The 24,597-nt window shown below is 48.2% G+C and overlaps 1 protein-coding gene and 1 long non-coding RNA gene across 5 annotated transcripts in view; one reads left to right on the top strand and one right to left on the bottom strand.

The window, feature by feature from the left end:
- Positions 1–3,578: 3,578 nt before the first annotated feature.
- RALY (RALY heterogeneous nuclear ribonucleoprotein) overlaps positions 3,579–24,597 on the bottom strand; it is an 86,016-nt gene continuing 64,997 nt past the window's right edge. For 2 of the 4 annotated variants that reach the window (XM_002830221.5, XM_024239007.3), the window contains 8 exons: positions 11,495–11,759; positions 10,191–10,263; positions 9,961–10,008; positions 7,784–7,950; positions 7,015–7,128; positions 6,594–6,802; positions 5,286–5,334; positions 3,579–3,929 (listed from right to left, as the gene is read on the bottom strand). In XM_002830221.5, coding sequence (XP_002830267.1) covers positions 5,290–5,334; positions 6,594–6,802; positions 7,015–7,128; positions 7,784–7,950; positions 9,961–10,008; positions 10,191–10,263; positions 11,495–11,750 — 912 coding nt within the window. In that variant the 5' untranslated portion in view covers positions 11,751–11,759 and the 3' untranslated portion in view covers positions 3,579–3,929; positions 5,286–5,289. Of the gene's footprint in view, positions 3,930–5,285; positions 5,335–6,593; positions 6,803–7,014; positions 7,129–7,783; positions 7,951–9,960; positions 10,009–10,190; positions 10,264–11,494; positions 11,760–18,640; positions 18,758–24,597 lie in introns of all 4 variants that reach the window. The other 2 variants (XM_054542159.1, XM_024239008.3) reach the window with 2 other exon arrangements.
- On the top strand, positions 15,157–20,135 carry LOC129052210 (uncharacterized). Its single transcript, XR_008517122.1, has 3 exons — positions 15,157–15,264; positions 18,516–18,587; positions 19,812–20,135. It is a non-coding gene; the product is annotated as an uncharacterized LOC129052210 (long non-coding RNA).

Raw genomic sequence — 24,597 nt, 5'->3', positions numbered from 1 at the left:
GCTCTGCTTTGCCTTCTCTATTTCTGTGGTCTTGTCAGACAGGCCTACTGCATATAACACCCTATGGGGCAGGTTATGACCTTACAGGTCAACCTGGCCAGGGATGGCAAATACCTGACACTCACATGCCCACAACTTGAATTCCATGCCCATAAGAGAAACTGACAACTATCATGTCAGTATTTCCAAACAGTCTAAAAATTGCTGCAGATCCTCAAAAGGCACTCCAGGCAGCCGCTACTAAAAGTTCTGAGTTGGCAAGTGAAATGACACCTGAGGTAGATTTTTAAAATATGGCTGTATTTTGAAGCTCCTCCTGTTAAGAAGAATTTGGGCTTAGCCATGTGACTTACTTTGGCCAAAAGATACGACATAGCAATATCCTCAAGGGCACTCGCATACTGGGCTTGTCTTCTCTTGGGGCTTTTGGAACTCAGCCATGATGTCTAGAATCCTGGGTCAGCCTGCTAGATGCTGGAACATGTGGCCCAGTTGCCCAGCCAACCACCCGACAGGCGGGTGAGGCCATCTGAGACCAGCCAGTCCCCAGCTGATCTGCCAGCTCACTTCAGCCACATGAGGGCCCAGATGAGATAAGAACTGCCACACTGAACACAGCCCAAACTGCCAAGCCACTCACTCAGGAGCTAATAAATGTATATTAAAGCTACTAAATTTGGGGGTGGTTTGTTATACAACAGTCAGTAACAGAACAAAGGCCCATTTACTATCCCTGATCTAGACCAACCTCTCATTTTACAGCTGAGGAAACTGAGACCTAGAAAGGAAAAAGCCTTGCCCAGGGTCATCAACCTGGCTGGCAGCAACAGGCGGAAAGTCCCAGGCCTCTTAGCTCACAATCCAGTATACCCACTGGTTGCTCTGTTCTTTCAAGATGGCTGTGAGGATCACAAATGAGGCTTCCAATCTGAAAACATCTAAAGACTGGTCCTTTAGGCAGAATCCGGTACCACATTTATCACCATCTCCTTCTGGAGTTTTCAGATGTTAGAAAAATGACAACTGTTGCGCAGTGGAATGGATGTTTTTGCTGCCCCGACTCAGAGGAAGGGCACGTGTATGCACTGTGTTAGAAGCTAACCTCCCACCCGAGGGCCTGGCTGTGTGCTTTCCCAGGGGCTGGAGCATCCAGGGGCTTTTCTGGAGTTCCAGGATGGGACTCTCATTCTCCCTATCCAGCATATGACCCGGTGCCAGCATGACTAGGCAAGGCCTTATGGGCCGAGGTGAGTAGAGCTGATGCCTGCAACCCTTGAAGGTATCTTCCCTGCTTTTCTCATGGTCCTCCAAGCCTGGCATACTAAGGAAGCCTATGGTCACATGCCCATGATCAACCTGGCCCTCAAGCTCTGAAACGCGGAGTTCCTCAGTAAAGCACGCTTGGGTAGGACCTGCAGCAGGCATACAGCACTAGGCTCTGGGGGCAGTGCCTAGTGCTATTATGCCCTCAGTGTGAGGTTCATTCAGCTCTAAATCTCATTCTTTGGACTTTGCCCAAGTTCCAATCCAGGCTAGCAGCTGTCCCCCATGTTTCACAGATGGTGACACCAAGAGCTAAGGGCAGTAATGACTTTCCAGGGTATTGAAATGGGTCTGTTATAGCTGGCTCTCGCCTTCTGGGCAAGGAAAGATGTGGGTGCATGGATGGGTGAAGTATGTTCCACTGAGGGCTTCAGGGAGATGAGGCACTCCTTGCAGACCTAGCCCCTTCCTCTGTACACGCTCTTCAGCTCTCCAAATAGAAGCCTTTTGATTTGACTAAGCTGGGCCAAGGCCCAGCCCATTTACAAGGGGCCTGTTTCTCACTCCATGCCTGGATCTCATGGCCTTAGGGCCTCAGCCTCCACCATGGGCTCTTGACAAATCTCTACTCTCTCCCTGCTGCCCAGGGTCCATGGCAGGCAAATATATGGGGACTGTGATCCCCCTGGACAGCTAATACTCAGGCAATGGCCAAGCAGCAATTGGGGCTTTTGGCTCAGGTATGAGGCCAGAACTCTGGCCACCTTGGGGCTGGCCTAGTCAGGCCTCAGCAGAGCTTGGGAGTATCAAAGCACAGAGCTACACTGGGGCCTCAGCGTGCTCGCCTGCCCAGGATGACAGGCAGGAGGGCTGCTCAGTGAGAGAGACATGGGACAACAAAGACTTCCTGGTGGAGTTTGAACACTGCCCAAAGCCTCCACCCTCTACCAAAACCTGGAGCCAAAGCCCAGGGAGAAGCTTCTGTGGAGGCTGTAGACCGGGTTGGTTTGAAACGGGGAGTTTTCAATAAGGATTCCAGCAGATCTGCAAACTTTGAGCAACACGTAAAGATGGAGGGAAAACCTAAAGCCCTTTTTGATGATGGGATTCAATTTTTCTGTGTTGGGGGAAGGCTTCCAGAGGAGAGAACAAGCAATTAAAGAGCAGTCGGAGGGTCTGGGAGACTTCTCAGACGTGGCGACACCACAACAGCAGCTTCGTCCTGAGCAGCTATTTCCCAGGTAGAGAAAGTAGGAGCAGGAGGAGTACGTGCCAGTCCTGGAACAAAGCCTATTTCTGGGTGCTGCCCTCCCACAGCTCCATACCAACGAGACCAACCTAAGTGGCCACATATGAATCCCGCAGCTCACTGGACCAGGGTGGGTACTTGTAACCTATGAGTGATTAGGAAAAAAAATTGCAGTGGCAGTCGATTCTCTCTTGGGAACTTAAACACGGGGAAAATGGATCCATTCATTGTGGGGAATGAAGGGGGAAGGAGGTGACATTAGCAGTACACAATGAGCACGTATAAGCAGCACATGTTTGAAGGAACCCGGCTGATTGTTAGAGAACAAATGTCTAGACGGGTGGCCCAAGACAGGGGCAGACAGGCTGCGTGTCTCCTGATGCAAACTTCCTACTGATTGCTGTCACTGGAGTACAGCTCTATTCCTTGCTACCAAACCTGCCCGGAGTGTGAAGAACTTGTGTGTTTTGTGAGACTGAGATGTAGGGTTTTTGTCAGGGGCAGGAAAGGGGTGGTGACAAGAAACAGGAGAGGCTGCAGTAAGCAGGATCTTATACCCCACATTCAGGAAGTAGGGTTTTGTCCTGATGATGAAGAGTCAGTAAAGGGATTTTAGGCAGGGAAGGGATACGTTTCAGAAAGACTGCGTGGCTGCTGGGAGATGGTATAGGGCAGAAGCAGGAGACTGGGAGGCTGGTGGGAGGACAACGTCCAAATGAAAAAATTATAGTGTCCTAAGCCAGAAGAGAGAAGGTACAGACTGGCAGACTCTGGAATCCTTTTAAGAGCTGGGAAAGACCAGACTTAGAAGCTGGGGAGAGATAAGGTCTTGACGTACTATGGGGTAAACCAAGTGGGTCACAACTGCTTGACACTTCAGCCAGCAAGATGCTCATGGGCCAGCATATCCAACCCTCCCCAGTGGCCCCACTGGCCATTTTAATCACCACCGAGGACACTAAGGTCCAGATGGATCAGTATTAGGCAACCTAGACCAGCTTTTTGGTTGGCAGAGGGGCCGGGATATCTTCATGAGAAAACACAAACCATCCCATCTCAGAACAGGTTGGGATCCAATCTCTTTATTGTCAGGGTCCCCTCCCTGTGGCCCCCCGCCAAACCTATAGAAAAAACCCAAGCCTGGGAGTGTCCTGGGGAGGGGAGGCAGTGTGGGAAACCCCTGTGCTCTACCCTCTGGCCTGGGCAGTGCAGACAGGGAGGGCTCATGGGGAAGGAGTAGGCCAGTAACTCCACCTGCAGAGGACATGGCACTGGCTGGGATGCGTTGGGGGAGGAGGCGCCTGCTGCCAGCTTTCCTCTGGTACCCGCTGGGGGGTGGCATCCAGGGTTGGGTGCCCGGCTTGAGGCCTGGGGCAGCGATGCCCTTCACCTGCTGGTGGCCATTGCTCCCGTCAGGCTGAGAAAGAGAGAGAGACAAAGAAGAGACTAAGGCTGAGAGGAAGAGACCCTGTTGCTGATAAAAGGGGTAGGGAAGAAAGGGTGGAATGATGTCTGGAGACAGAGATATTCTTGCACTCTGGCTGTGGCCTCATAATCTCCTGGCCAGGTAACCTTGGGCAAGTCTCACCCGCTCTCTGAACCTCCATTTCCTCACCTGAGCCCATGTAACTCACCTCTGAACTATTTTAACAAGATTTGGAAAGCACCAGGCACAAAGGGGTGCAGCAGGATGGCTGGATATGGAGGTTTGTTTGCATCCCAGGCAAAACAAACCAAGAAGTTCCAAAAGAAGACTGCATATGTAGAATTTTCTAAAGCTCTTCTGGAAGCCTTTGCTGGTGGGATATCTTACTACAGCATAAATGTGTCATCTATCCAGACACCTCCCTGGAAACACTAGTGTTTGAGACCTTCCTCCACCCAAGCCACCCCAAGGGAATGGGTCAGAGAGTAGTAGGCAGAGCTAGGTGTGGCCTGGCTTTCCTTTAAGGTAGGGCAGAGTAGATGGTAAACAGTGGCCAGAGAGTGGGCTTTGAAGCCACACACCACTGGGCTGAAATCCAGGCTCCACCAACGACTACCTTATCTCCCTGCACCCTTTAGTGTCTGTTTCCACATCTATTATATTGGTACAATCATCAGCTTGTGGGATTGAAGATGAACTCGGAGAAAGCAGGTGCAGCTCCTGTCACACAGGGCATTTCCTCCCCATCAAAGAATCAAATCCCAGCCCCTAAGCCTGACACATACGGCCCTTCACAATCATCACCCTCTGACAACAAGCAGAGTCCTTTACCAACTAGGGGGGTACTGCAGCCACAGGAGGCTCTTGGCCTTACCACATACCAAGGACTGTCACAGCTCTGTATGGCTAAGGCCATTCCCCTGGTGTGGAACATTGCTCCCTCAATCACTAGCAGGTTCAGCTACACATCATCTCTTCCATGACCTGGCCTCGCTCTATTGTTATCCTGCTCACACTAGGTGGTAATGGCTTATGTCTTCCTCTACCAGACTAGGAGCTCCTCAAGGGCAGAGACAGGCAACATGGCTGAGTGTGCTGAGGGAAGGAACCCTTGCTAGGTGGGCCCGGCTGGCCTATCTATGGCACCTGATTCCTCAGCATGGCAAGCCCCAGGCATGAAGGGGTGTGATGGGATGGCTAGATATGGAGGGGACTTCATTCTTGGGTATAGTCAGTGCTACTTGGCCAGGTATGCTTCGTGACACTTCCTGCCCAATCCAGGGAAAAGGCACAACCTCCACTTCACTGCTTCCCCACCCTCTGCCCATCAGGACAGGACCCCTGTACCTGCTTACTGCAAGGCCCCATCATCCGCGTCTGTGTCCTGGCTGTGTTCCTGATAGGGAGGAGGTAAGAGAGACCACACATCACTCATTGCCAGCTCTGAGTCCTGCCCTGAGCCATTTGTCCAGAAAAACTTCAGGGTCCAGAGAGCATCTAGAGGACACAGTCAGAAGAGGCAGGAACAGCCAAGAGGAATGACTACGGGACCAGCCAACAAAGCTGGCTTGGGAACTTGGGAGGGTGGTCTGAGGACCCCACACAGGCCAGTGAAGGGTGTTCTGGGAGTGGCAGGAGCCCCATTTCTGTGCAGAGAGCCTGCATTGCAGAAGGCTGAAAGCCTTATAGACTGGTGAGCTCCCCATCTCTGGGGGCAACCAAGTCTTTGTTAGGGCCTTTATGGACACTGCTATGCCTGAGAAAGTAAGACGAAGGATCAGGCTATGCTCAAAGGAGAAATGAGCTAGCATAAGGCAGACCTCCTAACTGTCATGGCCATGAGCCCATCTGTTCTCATCATAGAACCCAGCAGTGCTGAAAAGGAGAAATCTGCAGATCCAGCAAGTCAGTCTGGACTCCAACCCTGGCTCAGTCCCTAGGAGCTGATGCCCTGAGCATGCCACTCAGCCTTTCTGAGCCTCGGTTTCTTCACAGGGTAAAATGTGGGAACAGAATACTCTGCATAGTACAGGGCTCTTGTTAAGGTTATGTGAAGTTAGAGAGTATGGTCTGGGTCTTGGTGCTCAATCAGAGCTCATTAAGTAAATGAGCAGCAAGTGTACAACCCATATCCCACAAACTCAGAGTTTGGTCTACCCTCCCACTCAACATAAGCTCCTTGTCAAATGGCCTGCCGGCCTCAGCCTGAATAGTTCTAGTAATAGGTGGGGAGCTCACCCCCTTATGAGACAGCTTTTGCTTCATGCTTAAGCAGCAATGGCCTTTAGAGAAACCCACCTCCTGGCTGTGGCCTCCACAAGCCACCCCAGCCCTGCTCTGAAGCTCTGCAGGCCGTGTGTGCTCCCTTATGTCCGAACCTCCCCTTCTCCAACTCATGTGGAAACCGGAGGCCAGAATGTGCCTGCATTTGGGGGAGGTCTGCCCTAGGCCTCAGTGGGACTTCTGATGGTGTCTGAGATAGGCAAGTGCCCCCTGCTCATTCTTCCCTCTTTCCCCCAGGACCAGAACCCCCGGGAAGGTGAGAACAGGAAGTTCACAGTGGGGGCAACCAGCTCAGGCTGCCCGTTCCCCTGTTGGCCTCCTGAGAGTAGGAGCGCAGTCGAGTCCCAGTCGTGCCCCTGGCCAGGCCCTCACCAGCTCTTCCTCGCTGTGTGTCAGCAGCCCCTCCTCATCGCCGTCGTCTCGGGTCCGTGCTTCTCCCTGGGGCAGGCCTGCCTCAGAAGTCGTGTTCTCTTGGGGGGCTGGTGGCCGGCTGCTGCCACTGCCACCACCACTGCCACCGCCGCCGCCACCACCACCACCGCCGCCGCTGGCGCCACCTCCATCACCCTTCTTCTTGCCATCTTGAGGGGAAGGGGTGGAGGAGGGGAGAATAAAACTCAGCCTGGGGCAGCTGTCTAGGGCAGCACCTTAGCGGAAGCTAGCCTCAGCATGGTGAGTGCAGGTGGTCCGGGATCTGCAGGGCCACCCTAGCTCCTCTATCCCATGTACTATTTCCCCATGCTCTGCCCTGTGCCCTGGTCATGGAGGTGGGTGAGAATCCTCAGAGGCTGACCTGGATTGGCCTTTTGCTCTGCAGCGATCTGCTCCAAGCGGCTCAGCAGGGCATCGATATTGGACTTGATCTGTGTCAGCTCCGTCTTGATGGCCTGCAGCTCACTGCTCTTTACTGGGAGTGGAGGGGGGACAGGGCTGTCACCTAGGGGGCTGGAGGCTTCACACTAGCACAAAACCTCAGCCCTGTTCTTTCAACCAGGAAAGCAGTTATTTTTTATTTTGTTTTGTTTTTTCCCTGCTCAGGAAAAAGGTCTCCTCCTTAGACTACCTGGCGTCCATCCCTACAGTGACAGCGCACACTTCTGAACCTGGCTATCTTTTCTCCTGATCTCTCAACTCTGAAAGGGACCAAAGACAGACAGGAGCACAGGTGTGTATGTGTGGTGTGCTCTTCTGTGTGCACCTGAGCAAGAACATGTGTCTTTTGCAATCTGAACTCCTTAGTTAAGCAGCATGTGTGTACCAGAGTGAATGTGGAGTAATGGGCCTGTGTAGACTTGTCCTTATCCTCACTAGAGGAAAGATGGCACCATTTCTTCACTGGGCAGCATATCCAGCACTGGACTCTCTGTGCCCAACCCAACCCCTCCTCCTAAAACATCAGCTGTTTCCTCTTAGAAATGCATGAAAATACCTGGCTGTGTTAGAGCGGCAGAACTGTGGAAGATTTGTTCTTTTATCTATTTTCCAATGTAAAAAAATGTGATTCTATTATTTTGCTAATGATAAAAATGCAAATTACTTAGGAATATGATACAGTCACTCACACTTGATCTTGGCTGAGCTGGTGGTGATGGCTGTGGAGCGGGCAAAGAGCTTGACAGGTACGTTAGTTTTGACACGCCGGACCAAAGGGACTGTGACCCGGGGTCGCTTCACAGGGACCGCCCTGGGCACTGGCACGGGCGACAGACGGCCCCGGTAGTCGAAGAGCCTGTGAGGGCAGATGGGCCAGAGGCTGCAGCATGGCTTGTGGCCACAGGGGGGTATTGCAGCTCCAGCTACAAACGTGTGTGGCTGGTTGAGGGGCTGGGAGGCCTGCACTACACACCTCTGCTGGCTCCTAGCAAGCCCTGGAGTGAAGAGGAAGGGCTTTCCAGACCCTGATGGCTGTTGGGATCCTCACTACCTCACTACAACCTCTCCAACCATCCAGGCCCAGTAACGGCAGGCAAGGCAGCAGGTGGTAGTAGTTACACCCCATTCAAAAGAGGAGACATCCCTAGGTCCCCTGGCACCCAGGCCTGCTCTATTACATGACCTGGCTTCTGCTTGGTCAACTGCCACCCCAACCTCTGCTCAGAGTTTGCAAATCTCAAAGCAGCACAAATCCCCAGCTAGGAATAGAGAGGTATGGGAGTGGGGGTCAACTGAGCCTACCTGAGCCTCAGTTTCCCCATATGCCAAATGAGGATGGCTATTCACATTCAGTGTCCACCCAAGGGCACAGCATGAAAGAATTCGGTTAAAAACACACTTTAGAACGTGTAATAGATGAAAGGTCAGGGTACTGAGACCCTCAACTCACGAACCCATGACCTCAGAGGCATAAGACTGAACTCTAAGCCCTTTCCTTACTTGACCTCCTTAATCACCACACCCTTCATGCTCCATTCCAGAGACAAAGGCCAGGGGCTTGGTAGAGTATCAAGGTTGGGCAACTCAATCAGACCCCCCCCAGGGCTCCCAGGCTATGCACTGCCCCCAACCAAAGTCATCTCCAAGCCCTCTCCAGGAGGGCTTCCTTTCCAGCTGACCAGGCAGAAACTCAGTGGGCTGAGAAGTGGTCTCTCTGACATCTGTTGCTACCACCTTTTTCAGGGAATCGCAGCCCAGAGGGTAAACTTTGGGTCAATTTTCCTGACAATGGCCAGGAAACCTGCCATCACGGGGCAAAAGCCCCATTCCTTGGGGCTCCTTTGTTCAGGGAGCCCCTCCCTGGAGGTGGTGATGGCTGCAGATGGAGAGTCTCTGGGAATGGATCCGATCCCAGACCCTGCATTTCTGCCCCCAAGGGGAGGGGACGGCTCTGGCCTTGGTCAGAATCACTGAACCACAGAATCCCAGAGCTGGAGGAGCCTGGAGAGATCACTTGGTGCAAGCCCATTTCACAAACTGGGAAGGGAATTTGCCTAAGATCACATAATCCATTCAGTGGCAGAGCTGAGATTAGCATCTAAATCTTCTGACCCCCAGGCTAAGACACTTTCCACTACACCACATTGTCTCCTGAAACCACTCACAGGGGTGGGGTGGGGATGGGGGTGGACGACTGATGCTCAGAGAGGCACTGTTCTTCTCAGGCTGCCTGGGGTGGGCTAAGCTGGACAGAGGGAGAGAAGCAGGGAGGAGGAGAGATTTGAGTTAGTATCTACCATGATTTCTACTCAAGAATGTGGCTAGTGCTGTTGTAGTGGGAGCCCACAGCCTCTGGGCTGGAGTCTGGGTAGGGCTTGGGAGTGCAGGGTAGGCCACAGCCTGCCAGGGACTAATTAGACTTCCAAATGGCTGCTGGCCTCTTGTCTCTAAATATAAACCCAAGAGGCTTAGACTGAGCTCTGGGGTTCCTACCAGCTGCTTAGGCACCTCACAGAGGGAAGGGCTCAAACTCCCTGCAACCAGCACTGTACACCCTGGTGTGTATTCCAACTGGCCACATTTATATAGCTCTTGGCTGTACGGTCTCCTTGAGCCTCACCCAAGGACAAGAAGGAAAAAGGGCAGTTAGCATGGTAGACAGTGTTGTATGGTGGTAGGAGCTCTGGCCTGAGCACGTGCAGAACAGGACCCCAGTCTCAGCTCTGCCACTGACTGGTGGAGCAACCCCAGGCAAACCTCTGGGCTTTGGTTCTCATTTGGAGAACTCAGTGGGCTGCACCAACAATCTCTCAGGACCCTTCCAGCTTGGCTGTTTCACGCCTGGGCACGCCCCTCCCCTGCTCACCTGTCGTAGAAGTCGTCCCGGTAGTAATCATAGTCAAAGATGTAGCCACTGGGGAAACAAAGGGGAGAGGGCTGGAGCTTAGGGACGGCCACTCAGCCCACTTTCCACAGGCCCTCATCTCCAGACACCTCCCCAAGTTCTAGATTCAGCACACTGTCACATCAGCATTTACTCCCTCTGTGGAAAGAGAGTCATCCCACCCAGACAGACAGACAGTCAGACAGCCCCACCTGTATATGGCAGATGCTGCTCTCTTTAGCCCCTTGGGTCTGTCAGGCTTAGGCTCTCCAGCCATGTTGATGTCTGTGTGGAGGGAGAAGGCAGAGTTGGAATGCTAACATGACAGCAGTGTGCCCACACACATCACCCTCATGCACACACACAGCAATTCATGTGCTTACATGGTATACACATGGATTCTGCTCACTGATGGTGCCACAAGGTCTTCATACATCTAATCTTCAAACATTAGATTCATATCCAGGTATCACATGGATATGCCTGTTTACATGTCCATACACTTTCAGATCCATCCATGCATGCTCATAAACATGTCCTCCCCCCCACCCCACCACACACACACGTCGAGTATTCCTATATGCATTCTCAAATACACTCATGTAAATGCGTAACACATCAGGTACATGGGAACACATACATAGAGCCACCCTCACACACACATTCACATATCCAGGTAAGAAACTCACACACAGGTAACGTGTACTCTCAAGTACACTCAGTATAGACAACTACCCACATGCAAATGAGCCAATGCACATTCACATGGATGTTCTACCAAATACCTTCATGCCTAGAATAGTCCTTACTACATGAAAAGGTCTCAATAAATACCTGGTAAATGAATATATGCATATCTGCTGACACATTCAAATATGTTCTCTCTCACACACACACACACACACACACACACACACACTACACCTATACATACAAGGGTATGCGTCCACATATCTCCACATGTTCAGTCAATCCATATACTTCTTGTTGAAAAAACACATATAGATACCTCTTTTCAAACATACACATATACACAGGAATAAAAGCACATGCATGAACACTGTACATACTTCAAGAGAGACCACTAGCATAGTCATATCACATGGACATGACACCAAAGCCAAGCGTATTCGCACTGTCCTTGTGCTCTCAGGCCCTCCTGCTCGCTCTCAGAAAGGGTTCTAACCTAAGTCATCTGTACCCGATGTAACAGGCTGTTCTAGGCCACTCTGCTCTCCTTCTCTGGAGAATCTGCATTTTAACTGGAACTGTAAAGCCTGTCACTAAGAAGCTCTGAGAAAGCAGAGACAGGTCAGAAGTGTTTTCCACAGGCTTCTAAAATTCTTCCCTATAGGGATTAATTTTATAACTACTTAAAACTTAAACATAGCTTATAAATTTATAAAATCTCAGAGCAGTGGTAGCGGTGAGAGAAAGAGAGAAGGGGGTTGAGAACTGGACAGTGGTAACAGCTACTCTAGAGAATACTAGGAGAATACAGTGAAGAGAGGCTTACCCAGGGTCTGCCCAGCCAGCACCCGCCCATTCTCTCCCAGCACAGCTGCCCGGGCATGGCGCTCATTGGAGTACTGAACAAAGGCATAGCCCTTGTGCACAGAACAGCCGGCCACACGGCCATACTTAGAGAAGATGGTCTCCACATCTGATTTCTTCACCAGAGCTGTGTTGAGGTTTCCAATGAAGACTCGAGAGTTGATGGACTTGGGATCATTCTTGTTGGTTACATTGCTTGCCTGAATCTTCAAGGACATGGTGCCCACCTGAAGAAAAAGAGCCTCTGTGAAGCTGGGTCCCTGGGCTGGGCTCAAGGACTGCCCACAGCCCATATCCTGGATAAATGAATTGCCTCTTACCTTCCTTAACCCTTATAGCATCCAGCCTACCTGTTCCTGCATCTTGTTTTCTTGTCATATTACCAAGAGTTGCCACATATTGGCTGCTGATCTCATACCAGGTGCTTTACACACATTCCCTCATTTGGTACTCACATGATATGCAGAACCACAACATTTTACAAGGCAGAAATCTCACATTCAGAGAGGCCACAATGTTAGTGAATGGCAGGGCTGGGATCTGACCCCCTGATCTGCTTGACTCTAATTCTTTTGAGTCTACTCCTTTAATGCTCATCTCAAATGTTATCCCATTCAGGATCTAAATTTGAAGATCTTCAATATAGAACCATGGTCACATGGTATTTGCAAGTGATGTTTACTCTAGACCCCCACCATATGATGAAAATTGCAGGGGCCGGGCGTGGTGGCTCACAACTGTAATCCCAGAACTTTGGAGGCCGAGACGGGTGCATCACCTGCGGTCAGGAGTTCGAAATCAGCCTGGCCAACATGGCGAAACCCCGTCTCTACTAAAAATACAAAAAATTAGCCAGGCGTGGTGGCGGGTACCTGTAATCCCAGCTACTCGGGAGGCTGAGGCAGGAAAATTGCTTGAACCCGGGAAGCGGAGGTTGCAGTAAGCCACTGCACTCCAGCCTGGGCGACAGAGCGAGACTCTGTCCAGAAAAAAAAAAAAGAAAAGAAAATTGCTTAGTCTGATCCAGACACAGACCTGTCTGAATTGCTACCAGCCATTTTGAAAACGGTATGCTAGCTAAGCCTGATATGGTTTGAATTTGTGTCCCCGCCCAAAGCTCATGTCTAATTGTAATCCCCAGTGTTGGAGGTGGGGCCTGGTGGGAGGTGACTGGATCATGGTGACTGAAATCATGCATTTCCCCCTTGGTGCTGCTCTCATGATAGTGAGTGAGTGCTCATGAGATCTGGTTGTTTAGACGTGTGTGGCACCTCCCACTGTCTCTTTTCCTCCTGCTCTGGCCATATGAAGACGTGTCTACTTCCCCTTCGCCTTCCACTATGATTGTAAATTTCCTGAGGCCTCCTGAGAAGCAGAAGCCTGTACGGCCTGCAGAACTGTGAACCAATTAAACTTTTCCTTATAAATTACCCAGTCTCAGGTATTTCTTTATAACAGTGCAAGAATGGACTAATACAAAGCCTCACCAGGCACTCGCTGTGGGCTAAGGGTGGCATACAATACTGAATAATCCCAAGATCCCACAAGTTAATGTCATGATTACTCATATTTTACCAGAAACTGATTGAAAAGTTCATTAACTTACTAATAATGAGCATTCGAACCCAGGTCAGTCTGTCCCTAAAGTCTATTTCTTTCAACTTTATCATTTTGCTTCCCAGAGCTAAAGCCAATTTAGATACCACAGAAAGTCAGCACATTCACCTGAGAATTATTTTTAATAAATTTATTTTTTAGTTACCCATATTAATACTAACTCGTTCAAATTTTGTTCTGTTTGGCTTAGAGATGAGACTGCACCTACCCTTTGCTCTCTATATTCTGGCCAGGTCTTTTACCCCAAAGGGCTGTACAAATTTTTCCCATACAGTTTACGGCTGGGCATAGGCTCCAAGAGGAAAGGGGAAAGGAGAGAAGCTCAATTTCAGTAGGAAAAGCCTCAAGTTAAGCCTTGGCATTTGCAGTTCCCGGCCCAGTCTTCTGCTCATTGGTACGGGTTGATGCCACTCCCTTTTGGAACCCCTCCTATCTCAATAACCTAACCTTATAGCATATATAAAAACTTTCATCAGTCTGCCAGCCAATTTACCTAATATTTTGGGGGGACTTCTTTTCAGTGAACTGGAAAAAAGACATCTGTATCTCTTATCCCACTAGGGGATAAGAGACTCTTTTTTTCTTAAATCCTCCCAGCCTGGAAGCTGGCATGTTCTGACCAGCAGGTGGTACTGTTTACAAGGAAATCACAGGCTGGACCTGAGCCCAACTTGGGAAGAAACTGCTCCCAGGGTTAGACTTAAAGTGAACCCAATGGATATAATGGAGTCAGGAGTGCATTATCTCAGATAAAGGAAAGGGGCTGAGAGGGTCCCATCACTGCTACTGATGAAGGGGCTGGTGCCAGCTTTGGAACTGACTTGGAAAGAGACAGACTCTTGTTACTCAGTTTACCTTTGGTTCCACTCATCTACACTTATCAGGCAGTGAGGGACACAAAGGTAGTAACACTGTGCACACGAGGCAGGAAACGCTCAATGCATGTTGTTCCCATGGGCTTGCCATTCCTCACAGTTCTCGCTGACAGTCCCTCTCCTACATGGATGACAAGCCATTCAAGGGTTAATTCCTTGTCTATCCACGGGAATACAAGAAGTTAATAGGGCCCCTGTGTGGGCATCAGATGATTCTCTCCTAGGTGGTTCAGCTCAAAGTGCTATAGTTTTGGCTTAGGGAGAAGCCACCTGCTTTGGCTAGAGGGAGTCAACCAAGCCTGTGGTGTGGATGGAGATACAAAGAGTGACCTCTACTGGGAGCCACAAGCACCACTGAGCAGGAAGCATTTGCTGAACAGCTGTTCGTGGTATTGTGACGAGATCAGTACTCACCTTGACTGGTGAGCCAAGTTTTTAAGGTTTGGCCCTGCCAGTCTTTTCTCTCATTCCTTGGGGTTTGGAATGATATACATAAAAGGACTTTGCAAACCCTAAAGCCCTTCACAAGATCTTGTAATTACACTGGCTTGCACCTCTTTATTCCAATACTGCCATCTGCGAACCCCATTCTGGATGAGGGTAAAGGTCAGAGTGGAACACATTCTGTATAATGCCAAGGAGGGGCAGCCAGAAGCCATGGCATATGAAGATCAGTTTTCTGATCTGTAGAGGACAGACTTGGGAAGTGTATGTATGTGGTTGCCAGTGCTGCTCTGGGTGAGAAATCTGCAGTTAAAAGGAGAAATGCTCACCTATGGCATGCGCTAGGTACCCAACCTCTGAGCTCCTCGTCCAAACAGCCCCCTATCCACTTTCATGCCCTGCACACTCCTTTGGAAGGCAGGATGTGCTACTGTTGTGTGGACTCCCTCGGCCCAACGAGACAGGTATCTGTGGGGGTGTGCAAAGGCTTGAGTGACCACACACATGTTGAAGAGGCTCCTCTAAGTGAGGGATAGAGGTGGGAAAGGGAATGAAAAGGAGGTTAGAGCCAGGCTAGGTCTCCCTGAACTGCCAGGTTCAGGTACAGAATCCTAATGAGTCCAAGAATTCTAAATTCAGACATGGTATTCCAGGTTGTTAGGAACATCACAATTTATTAGCTTCACTCAGAACCTTCAAATGTTTAAACATATGGTGGTACATGGGTCTCTATTTGTACTCTTATTACTCTGCCCTGCAAATGTTATAGGGCAGGCCTGACAAAACTCGGGACACAGTAAGTGTTCAATCAATGTTACGGAGGGAGTGGTTAAACATATGTCCCAGGAGGTGGTGAGAAGGTCTAGCTGTGGGCTGCCTTAAGTGGTTAGGACCACTGGGGCAGAGGTCCCAGATACCATTTTCTAATCTTTCACCCAAACACCCACTTCCACAGGCCAACTCAATCCCTCACACCCAATTCTTGCTATGCTTTTCAAGGTTCCCCCCTAGCTTGGAGTTGCAGCCCTAGAAAATATTGACATCCATTCAGCAGGAGCTACTTGACTTGGTAAGCTATTTCCTGCCCTGGGCCAAGCTCTGCCTCACAGATTAGCTGTGTAATTGAGAGCAAGGTGTCTGCAGCCCCCAGGGGTCCTAGGTTTAGCAATGAGCTGAGGAGAGGTGGGTAGAAGGATTGTTCTTGGCGGCTGGGGGAAGGGAGAGAAGCAAAGTTGTTCCTAGAGACTTCTGCAATGTCAGATGAGCAGAGACCTGTGTGCACATGGAGCTTATAAATGCTCTTACTCGGAAGAACAGAAGTTTTACCCACAGTAAAAACTTGGCCAGGATGCTACAGCTAGTGAGTAGCAGAGACAAGATTACCCCATGGGTCCTCTGACGCTAAGTCTAGGGTCCTTATATTCCATTTTTCGTTTGGGGCTGGTAAGAGACAGGCCCCCAGGACACTGAGGAGCTGGGAGAGAGCACAGTGTCTCAAAAAAAAAAAAAAAAAAAAAGAAAAAAGCTATGTTGGAGAAAACTGGGGACTGGCTCCCCAATAAGTGCCTTCACCTTTACCTGCAGGAGAAACAATTGCTGCATAAAAGCTGGGCCTTTTAAACTAATTAAAATCCACTAGGGAAACAGGCTTTGAAATGCAATTTACGGCTCAAAGGGATGGGCCTGCTTCTCCAGGCTAGTAAGAGCAGAAGAAATGTGGCAAAAACAAATTCATTTTTTTCCAGTTGAAACATTTCAGCTGGAAATTGTTTTTGAACACAGGAGAGCCAAGCCTGAACATGGAGAAAAGTGGCAGGGGTTTGCAAAGGTAGAAAAGCCCTAAAAGTTACCTCTGAACTTTGGGTAAATGAGACACCCAGAGAGCTGTCACAGTAACAACATCCACTGGCTGGGCACAGTGGCTCACGCCCATAATCCCAGCACTTTGGGAGGCCAAGGCGGGTGGATCACTTGAGGTCAGGAGTTCAGGACCAGCCTAGCTAACATGGTGAAACCCCGTCTCTACTTAAAAAAAAAAAAAATTAGCCGGGCATGGTGGCGCATGTCTGTAATCCCAGCTACTTGGGAGGCTGAGGCAGAACTGTCTGATCACGCCACTGCACTCCAGCCTAGGCGACAGAGTGAGACTTTCTGTCAAAAATAAAAAATAAATAAATAAAAGGACAGCCACTAATTACTGAATGCTGCACAGTATTACAGTATTTAATCCTCACAACAGCCCTGTGAGGAGGTGTTTGACATAGGGAAACTGAGATAGGTTCAGAGAAGCAAGGTAATTGGTTAATAGAACAAAGCCAGAACTGGAAGCAGGACCTCAAAAACAGGCACCTGCAGGGGCAAGATTATGTTACCTTGAGTCAGCCACACATGCTCTCCTTGGTCCTCACCCTTTCCCTTTTCTTCTACAATTCCTCATAGTTGCATAGAATTTTAGTGAACAAAGCCAGTTGCTATCTCTTATGGTATGAATGTGCCTCCTCCACCAAATCTGTGTGTTGAAACCTAATCCCTAATGTGATGGTATTAGGAAGTGGGGCTTTGGGAGTGATTAGGTCCCAAAGGGAAGGGAAAGACCTCAAGAATGAGTTTAATGCCTTTAAAAAAAAAAAAAAAAAAAAAAAAAAAGAGCCCCAGGCCAGGAAGTGGCTCACTCACGCAAGTAATCCCAGCACTTTGGGAAGCCAAGGTGGGAGGATTCTTTGAGGCCTGGAGTTGGAGACCAGCCCAGGCTACATCACGAGACCCCATCTCTACAAAATAAACAAATAAGAGGCCCAGAGAGCTACTTTGTGTCTTCTATCATGTGCAAACACAGTGAAAAGATGGTTGTTCATGAAACTGTAAGAGGGCTCTCACCAGACATCTGTTGCCCAGGCTGGAGTACAATGGCACAATCTTGGCTCACTGCAACCTCCGCCTCCCGGGTTCAAGCAATTCTTCTGCCTCAGCCTCCTGAGTAGCTGGTACTACAGGTGCCCACCACCACAGCCAGCTAATTTTTGTATTTTTAGTAGAGATGGGGTTTCACCATGCTAGTCAGGCTGGTCTCGAACTCCTGATCCACCATCCTTGGCTTCCCAAACTGCTGGGATTACAGGCATGAGTCACTGCACCCATCCCACCCCATTTTATAAATGAAAAAAAAAAAAAAGGATCAGCAAAGATAAGTGACTTACTTAAGGTCAACCAGCTGGTGAGGGGAGTGTAGCTAGGGGTCCTGAATCAAGGCTTCTTACTCGACACTCTCCATTCCACTGTCTCAATGGCTGTCTTAACACTCTAACTCTGCCATGTCACCCCTCATGTGCTCCAAATCCTGCCTATCAGATCAAGTCTAGTCTCAGGCACTCAGAGAACTCTGTAAATCCTCCCCAGGACTGAATCTCTTCCTCCTGAAATGCTCATGTCAAGGGAGGAGCTGCTGCTTTAGGTCTTGATGCCCTCAATGCTATTTATAGTCTCTGTCTTGGTTCAGTCCTGCTGGACCTCTCTGGCCTTATTCTCCTGCATGGGGATAAGGGTCACAGCAGCCTGTGGCCAGCTCTCTGCCCTTAGATAACCCTGGGGACATCCGGGTGGTTCAGAAGGAAAATAGCTACTAGTGATGGGAAGACTATTTCTGGAGAAAGTCAAGCAATTAGACTCATCAGTGTCCAGGGCCTCCTTCTCCTGCTTTTACCAGGCGGCCAGGGATGACAGAACATCTATTAATCTCATTAAACTGGCCAAGCCCTGGTTCATTAGCAGTGCCCAAATGATTATTACTGGCCAGACAGGACTAATTTCCCAAAGAATGCTCTTTAGTTCCTGACCATTCCCACTCTCATGAGTCAGCTCCCTGCATGTCAAACAGCAAAAACTCCTGGATGGGGTAAAGTGTAAGCAATGCAGGCTACAGGTCCAGAAGGCTTGGCCTTGGCTCTGCTGTTCTTAGTCATGTGACCTGCAACAAGTCATGTAACTTCCCTAGGCCTTCTTGTCTTTAATCTGAAAACAGAAATAATCTCTTCCCTGATTACCTTTCAGGTCTGATACAACAATCAAATAGGCTAATTGATGTGAAAGTGCTCTGTTGCATCTGTAATGTACTATCAAAGGGTATGGATTATGCCAATTTCTATTATTACCCACTTCCTATCTCCTTCACTCACTTAACAAACATTTCTTGAGTGTCCTCCTCTGTGCTGGCACTGTGGAGATGCTGGGAAACACTGTGCTCACCAGTCTTCTGCTCTACTTGCTTTTCAAGAAGCCCTCTCTCTGGGAACCTGTTTTTTAAAAACGATTTCTTAGTAACAAAGGACAAATGCACATGAAATAGCAAAAATAGCTCAGGCTCTAGAGTCAGACAGGACTGAGTTCCAATCCGAGACCTATCACTTGAAACAGTAACTGTGGCCATATCCTTTCACTTGCTGGGCCTCAGAGTCCTCAACTGCAAAATGGAAATTATACCAACCTCCCAGAATTAGGATAAGAACTGGAGATAATATGAGTAAAGTGCCAGCATAATGGGTGGGACTAGCAGGTATTAAGAAAATGGATAACCCAAATGCTCTATGAAAACAGATGAACCTAGCCTGGCACTCTAGCTCCTCCACATCCCAGCCCTAAGATGATATGTTCTTTACTATGTCATCTCCCTGTGTACCACACTTTGCCTGAGAGTAAGGGAGTTGGGGGTAGGGAGTAGGGAGCCTATGCATGCTCTCCCTTGTCCTAGTATCTGTAACCAAACCTAGAAACTTCATAAAGGTGTCCCCGCCCCATTCCTGTCAAACCACTACTGTATTGGGCTGGGAGAGGACAGAACACCTGCCAGGAGGGGTTCCAGCTTTGCTGAGTCATTGTCACCCCCTCAACCGTACTGTGCAGTCCTATACTACTGACGTTGGTATCCATATCTAATGGGCCCTGAGAGGATACCCCAAAGCAGAAACAGAAGGCAGGCCTGAGTTATCTCCCCATAGCATGCTCTGGGTATATAATCCCACCCTCCCTGCATCTTGAACACTAACTCTGCTCTTGTCTGTGGCCTCAGGCTGAGGCTTACCATCTGTGATAAGCTCCCCTTCATAGTTCCAGGAAGGGGACAAGTTAAGGAGGGATGGGTAGGTAACTTATGCCTATAATCCCCGATACTGAGTTAGAATTAAGGACCTAGAAATGATTATCAACCTCTTTATATTTTGCCAAACAAGTCACCCAAACACAGATTTATCCATCTGATTGTAATTATGAATATCCAAACACGGAGCTAATTATGGGCCGGGTATTATGAAATAACTAACTAACCAATCATTTATTTATTTATTTATCCAGCAGTTGGTCTGGGACCTCAAGCAAATCCCAATCCAGCAGGGGACATCTACCATGGCCGCAAGGCACATGTGCCCTGAGACGGTCTACTGCCCAAGCAAAGTAGTCTGAGAGATCAGAGAAGGGGTAGGAGCAGCATGGAAGGCTCTACCTAAAGGGAGAGTGTTTAAGAGGAATTCCCATTGGGTAGTGACACCAGAAGAGGCCTGGCAGGAGGGAGGAACAATATACAAAATGTATCCCTTTCTCCTCTTTGATCCCCTTATTCTTCTCTTCCTCCTGTACATAGAGCTGGAAATAGAAGTTTGAAATACAAGAATGTCTTCACTGCTGTCTCCTGCTTCCCTGGATAGATGCATACTTATTCTTGCCTTGAGGGAGAACAAAAAGGGAACACACAATTTAATATGTAGAACTTTATACCAGGCACTGAGTTCAAAGCTTTACAGGCATAATCTCTTGTAATCCTGATCACAATCTAATGAGATATGTAGTATCATCTGCACTCTACAGATACAACTGAGACTCAGAAACAGCTTAATTTGTCTACAGTCACATTAAGTTGCATGCTTTGGACGGAAAGACCCAAGAGCTTGTCTGATTCTAAAGCCTGTGTTATTCCCATTCCACTAGATTGCTCCCGAGCCCCCATCCACAGGACGAATGGTCCTGGCTTTGCTGACATGCCATATGACCTAGGTTTTAAACCATGTGACCACAAAAGGTACTCCAGGCCCAAACATGTGATCATGATAATCATCATCAAGACTTGTGGAGTACTTACATCCCAGGAACTGCACTAAGCCTTCTGCTATGAGACAGTGATGATACACGTTGTGACCATTTCACATATGATGAAACCAAAGCTTGGTGTCTGGTCTCGCTCAAGCCAGGAAATGGCAGAGGTAGGATGAATATGTGCGAGACCGGAGCTGGTCTCATAAGCTTGGCCCAGAATGGCTTCAAAACTGGGCATGCCCTGTATCTGCCCGGAGGTCAGTTTCTTCCTCTACCTCCTAACACTGATCCTTTGAGCATAAACTCACAGGGCCTAGCTGAAGGCATACTCTCAAGTCCAAGAGCCAATCAGCACTTGCTGTGAGCTTTGGGGATGGCCCCCGCCCCCTTCCTATGCCTTAAGAGTTGGCTCCTCACACTGATAATGTGGCAAGATTAGTCACTGCTTGCTGTTGGGTGATTATAACTATTCTTTTCTGTATATGAAGTTTAAAAGTCATCAAAGGGTTTGTCAGCTGTGACTTATGAGCCTCTTTCCCACAGGGAAGTCAGGCAGTGACAAATGCCCCTCTTGTTTTGCCATCCATTACAAGTTGGAAGGTGCCATGTTCCAATTACTGGAAACCCCGATGGAGCTCAAGGAAAACCCTGCTCCAGGCTATGGCCATTACTCAGGCCTGGCAGGGCTGCCATAGGCCCAGGCCCAACTGGGTAGGAATGGAATAAGAGTGTTCTTCTGATTTTGTGAGCAGGCCCCTTCTACCCCTTAACTTGTGTTATCCCTGGTGGTTTATCCTAGATACATTTCACAGACAAATAAAAACATGGGTACCATGTGGGCTGTCTGAAAGTATGCAGGATCAAGACTGCTTACGACAGGCAGACATAAGGAAATAAGTTCTATGAATAAGGAAATGTCCTATGAACTAGGTAGGAAATATGATGTTGAGGAAGGGTGGGGAAGGCAGAGAATAAAGTATGTAGGATGTTCAGAGAAAGAAGAGAGTAAAAGGAGCCTTACAGATCCTCTAGAGTAACCAATGGCCTCAGTACTGAATACTCATTATATGCCAGGCCTATCTAGCTAGATGCTGTGGAACCAGAGATGAATAAAGTCCCTGGTTCCTAGGATCTGCCACATGATCTAGGGAATAAAAACCTACGTCATGTGGCATATCCTTGAGGGTAACTAAGAAAAATTAAGTCTCAGAGAAAGGGACTTGCCCAAGGTAACAAAGTAAGTTAGGGTCAGTGATAGAAAAAGAAAGCAGATCTCTACCATCAGTGATACAGAGAAAGTACAGTGACAAGGGAGCCCTCATGTGGAACACGCTCCTTACACAGAACATGCCACATAACTCCCATTCAAATCCTACCTACTTGCTTACTTACCACACCTTTGACCTCTGGCAAGTCCTATAACCTATCCAAAGTTTCAGAAAACTTACTACAGAATTGTGGAGAAGATTAAATAATACACATACAGTGCACAGCAGTAGGCAAACCTTAAGTACTCAAAATATTATTTACCATCAAATAATCCCCAAAACAGTACTTTGAGGCAGGTATTATTAATCTCATAATCAAAAGACTTAGGTTATTTTTCACACTGTCACACTAACTAAATAAGTCAGTACTTCTCAAAACTATTTGTGAAGAACCAGTTTTTTTCTTTTGTTTTGCTTTTTAAACTTCACTTTGAGTAACACAGCTCTAAGCCACTCTTGCCCAACTGTGAACTTCTATGAAACCAAAGCAAAGAAAACATGAAGTTTACTTCATTTCTTTCCAAGTCCTTGAGCCTGATTGTTTTTAGACATTGGTGTCAGACTAATTTACAAAAAACTATCCAATTTTTTTCCTTTTCTTGTCTCTCTCTTAAGAGAGAAGGGGATAGGCAGACTAAGGACTTGCCACCAAACACTTCTAATGGTGATTTATCTTGGTCTCTGCTCTACGTCATGCTACATCCTGCAAGGGAAGACAATCTAGGCTTAATGGGGGACTGGAACCACTTTCCTGGAGACTGAGGGTATATTCCTGAAGAGTCTGGTATTCCAGACCCTCTCTCCATACTTTGACGAACACCAGGAAACCAGCCAGGAAGGTGAAAGGGAGAAGAAAAGGTTTTCTCATTTTCTGTCTTGTATCATAGCTGTTTACAAACCAGTCTTCTCTCTCCATCTAGGGAGCTGAGAGGAATGGACACCAGATTCATTCCTGAATGCTACTGTACTTCCCTAAGACTATGACTGGGCAAATTGAGTAGCTCTTAACCAGTGCTCGAAGGCACAACAGTGCACCTTCAATCTTCCATGTGCGTAGTCAAATTTTCATCAGTGTACAAAACTGCTTTTTGCTTTGAACTTATGTAGTGTTATCTTTCAGCATAACTCAGGGCTGAGTGGGTCATATGACACAGTGCAGAGAGAGGTAAAGCTTGCTGTGTGTAGGAGTTAAATACATGGCTTGATATCAAGCAGGAGCCAAAGCCTGAACCCTTACTCCTGTGTGATAGGACATGGAATGTCGTCAGGAGAGAACTGAAACCAAATGCCTTCACTCTGTTACTGAACTGGCTATGACATGACCTTTGGGAAGTGTCTATCTTACCTGTAAGATGGAGATAGCAATACATATCTCTAGGGTTGTTAGAGGATAAAATAATTCATGTAAGCATTAATAGTAGTGTCCAGCACATCAGAAAGCAGGCGAATATATTAGCTCCTGCTGCTACAGGTTGAGTATTCCTTATCCAAATGCTTGGGACAAGAAGCGTTTCAGATTATAGATTTTGGAATATCTGCAGATACTTAACTGGCTGAGCATCCCTAATCTGAAATGCTCCAATGAGCATTTCCTTTGAATGTGATGTTGGCACTCAGAAAGTTTCCAATTTTGGAGAATTTTGGATTTTCAACTTACAGATGCTCAACCTCAATTATTATTGTTGTTGTTGGAACCTGCAATAACTTTTCCATGTAAGTATAAAAGAGAAGGTGGTCAGTTCTAATGAAATATTAACCTAGAGCTGAACTGTGATCAAGGAAAAAAATACTATCACGGTGGATGCAATAAAGTCTCTTCAAGTGTGTCACCAAAACTCAAGTATTTGGAAATGTGCCTTGAACATAAAAGGAAAGACAAGAGTAGGTACTTATTAAGTGCTGAATGAATAAATAAATGAGCATCTGGAACAATGCAGCTGCAAGAGCTCATAAGGAACACAACTTGAGAAATTAGGTGGAAGAGGACGCTAAGCAAAGCTTCCCACCAAGGCCTCCTTGTGCTGAGGACCCTCTAGAGCAGATTGGGCTCCCCTGCTGGGCAACAGGGCCCCAGGGGCTGATATTTCAAGAAGCCCCCAGTTGCTCACTATTTGGTATCTCTGATAGAACTCCTACATTCTGTGTCTGCTGTATTCTGAGTAAGGGGGCAGAAGGCTGTGCCGTGGTAGTGCATCCTGTTCTCATCTCCCAACCTGTATGAGAGGGAGGCTTAACTCCTACAACAGGCATAGCTCTAAGTTAAAATAGTAATGGGGGCTTATTAGCTTTGGATTCCTCCTTGCCTGTAGAGCGCTGGGGCCTGAATCCCGTGTCTACTAGCTGTATGACCTGGAAAGGCACTTGACTTTTCTGAGGTTCACAGTTCCCCACCTGTAAAATGGGGATAAAAATCCCTGTAACACAGGTTGTTGTGAGGGTCAAAGGAGATAACATGCTCTGTTACCTGTCATGTGCTACATAAGCATAGACAGGAATATTCCCAGGATGGATAGCTGCTGCAGGTCTTCCTAGACAGAGGCACCCAAGCAGGAAGCCAGTAGGCTGGAAGCAAGGGCTGGATAGTACACAACTCAGCACTCCAGCCAAGTGCTGTGTCCCTCAGGTATCAGGGCAGTTGATCAAAATCCTTTCATGCGGAATCAGTATTTTCCTCATTACAACAATCCTTCTCCTTGAACACACTGAGTGGCACCCCTCACAGCCCCAAAGGCTTGACCCTATAAGACAGCATATGCATCAACATATATTTTAAATTTCCCACA

This window comes from Pongo abelii, chromosome 21, assembly GCF_028885655.2.
Source record: "Pongo abelii isolate AG06213 chromosome 21, NHGRI_mPonAbe1-v2.0_pri, whole genome shotgun sequence".
NCBI lineage: Eukaryota > Metazoa > Chordata > Mammalia > Primates > Hominidae > Pongo > Pongo abelii.
This window is presented reverse-complemented; position numbering and strand designations above follow the sequence as displayed.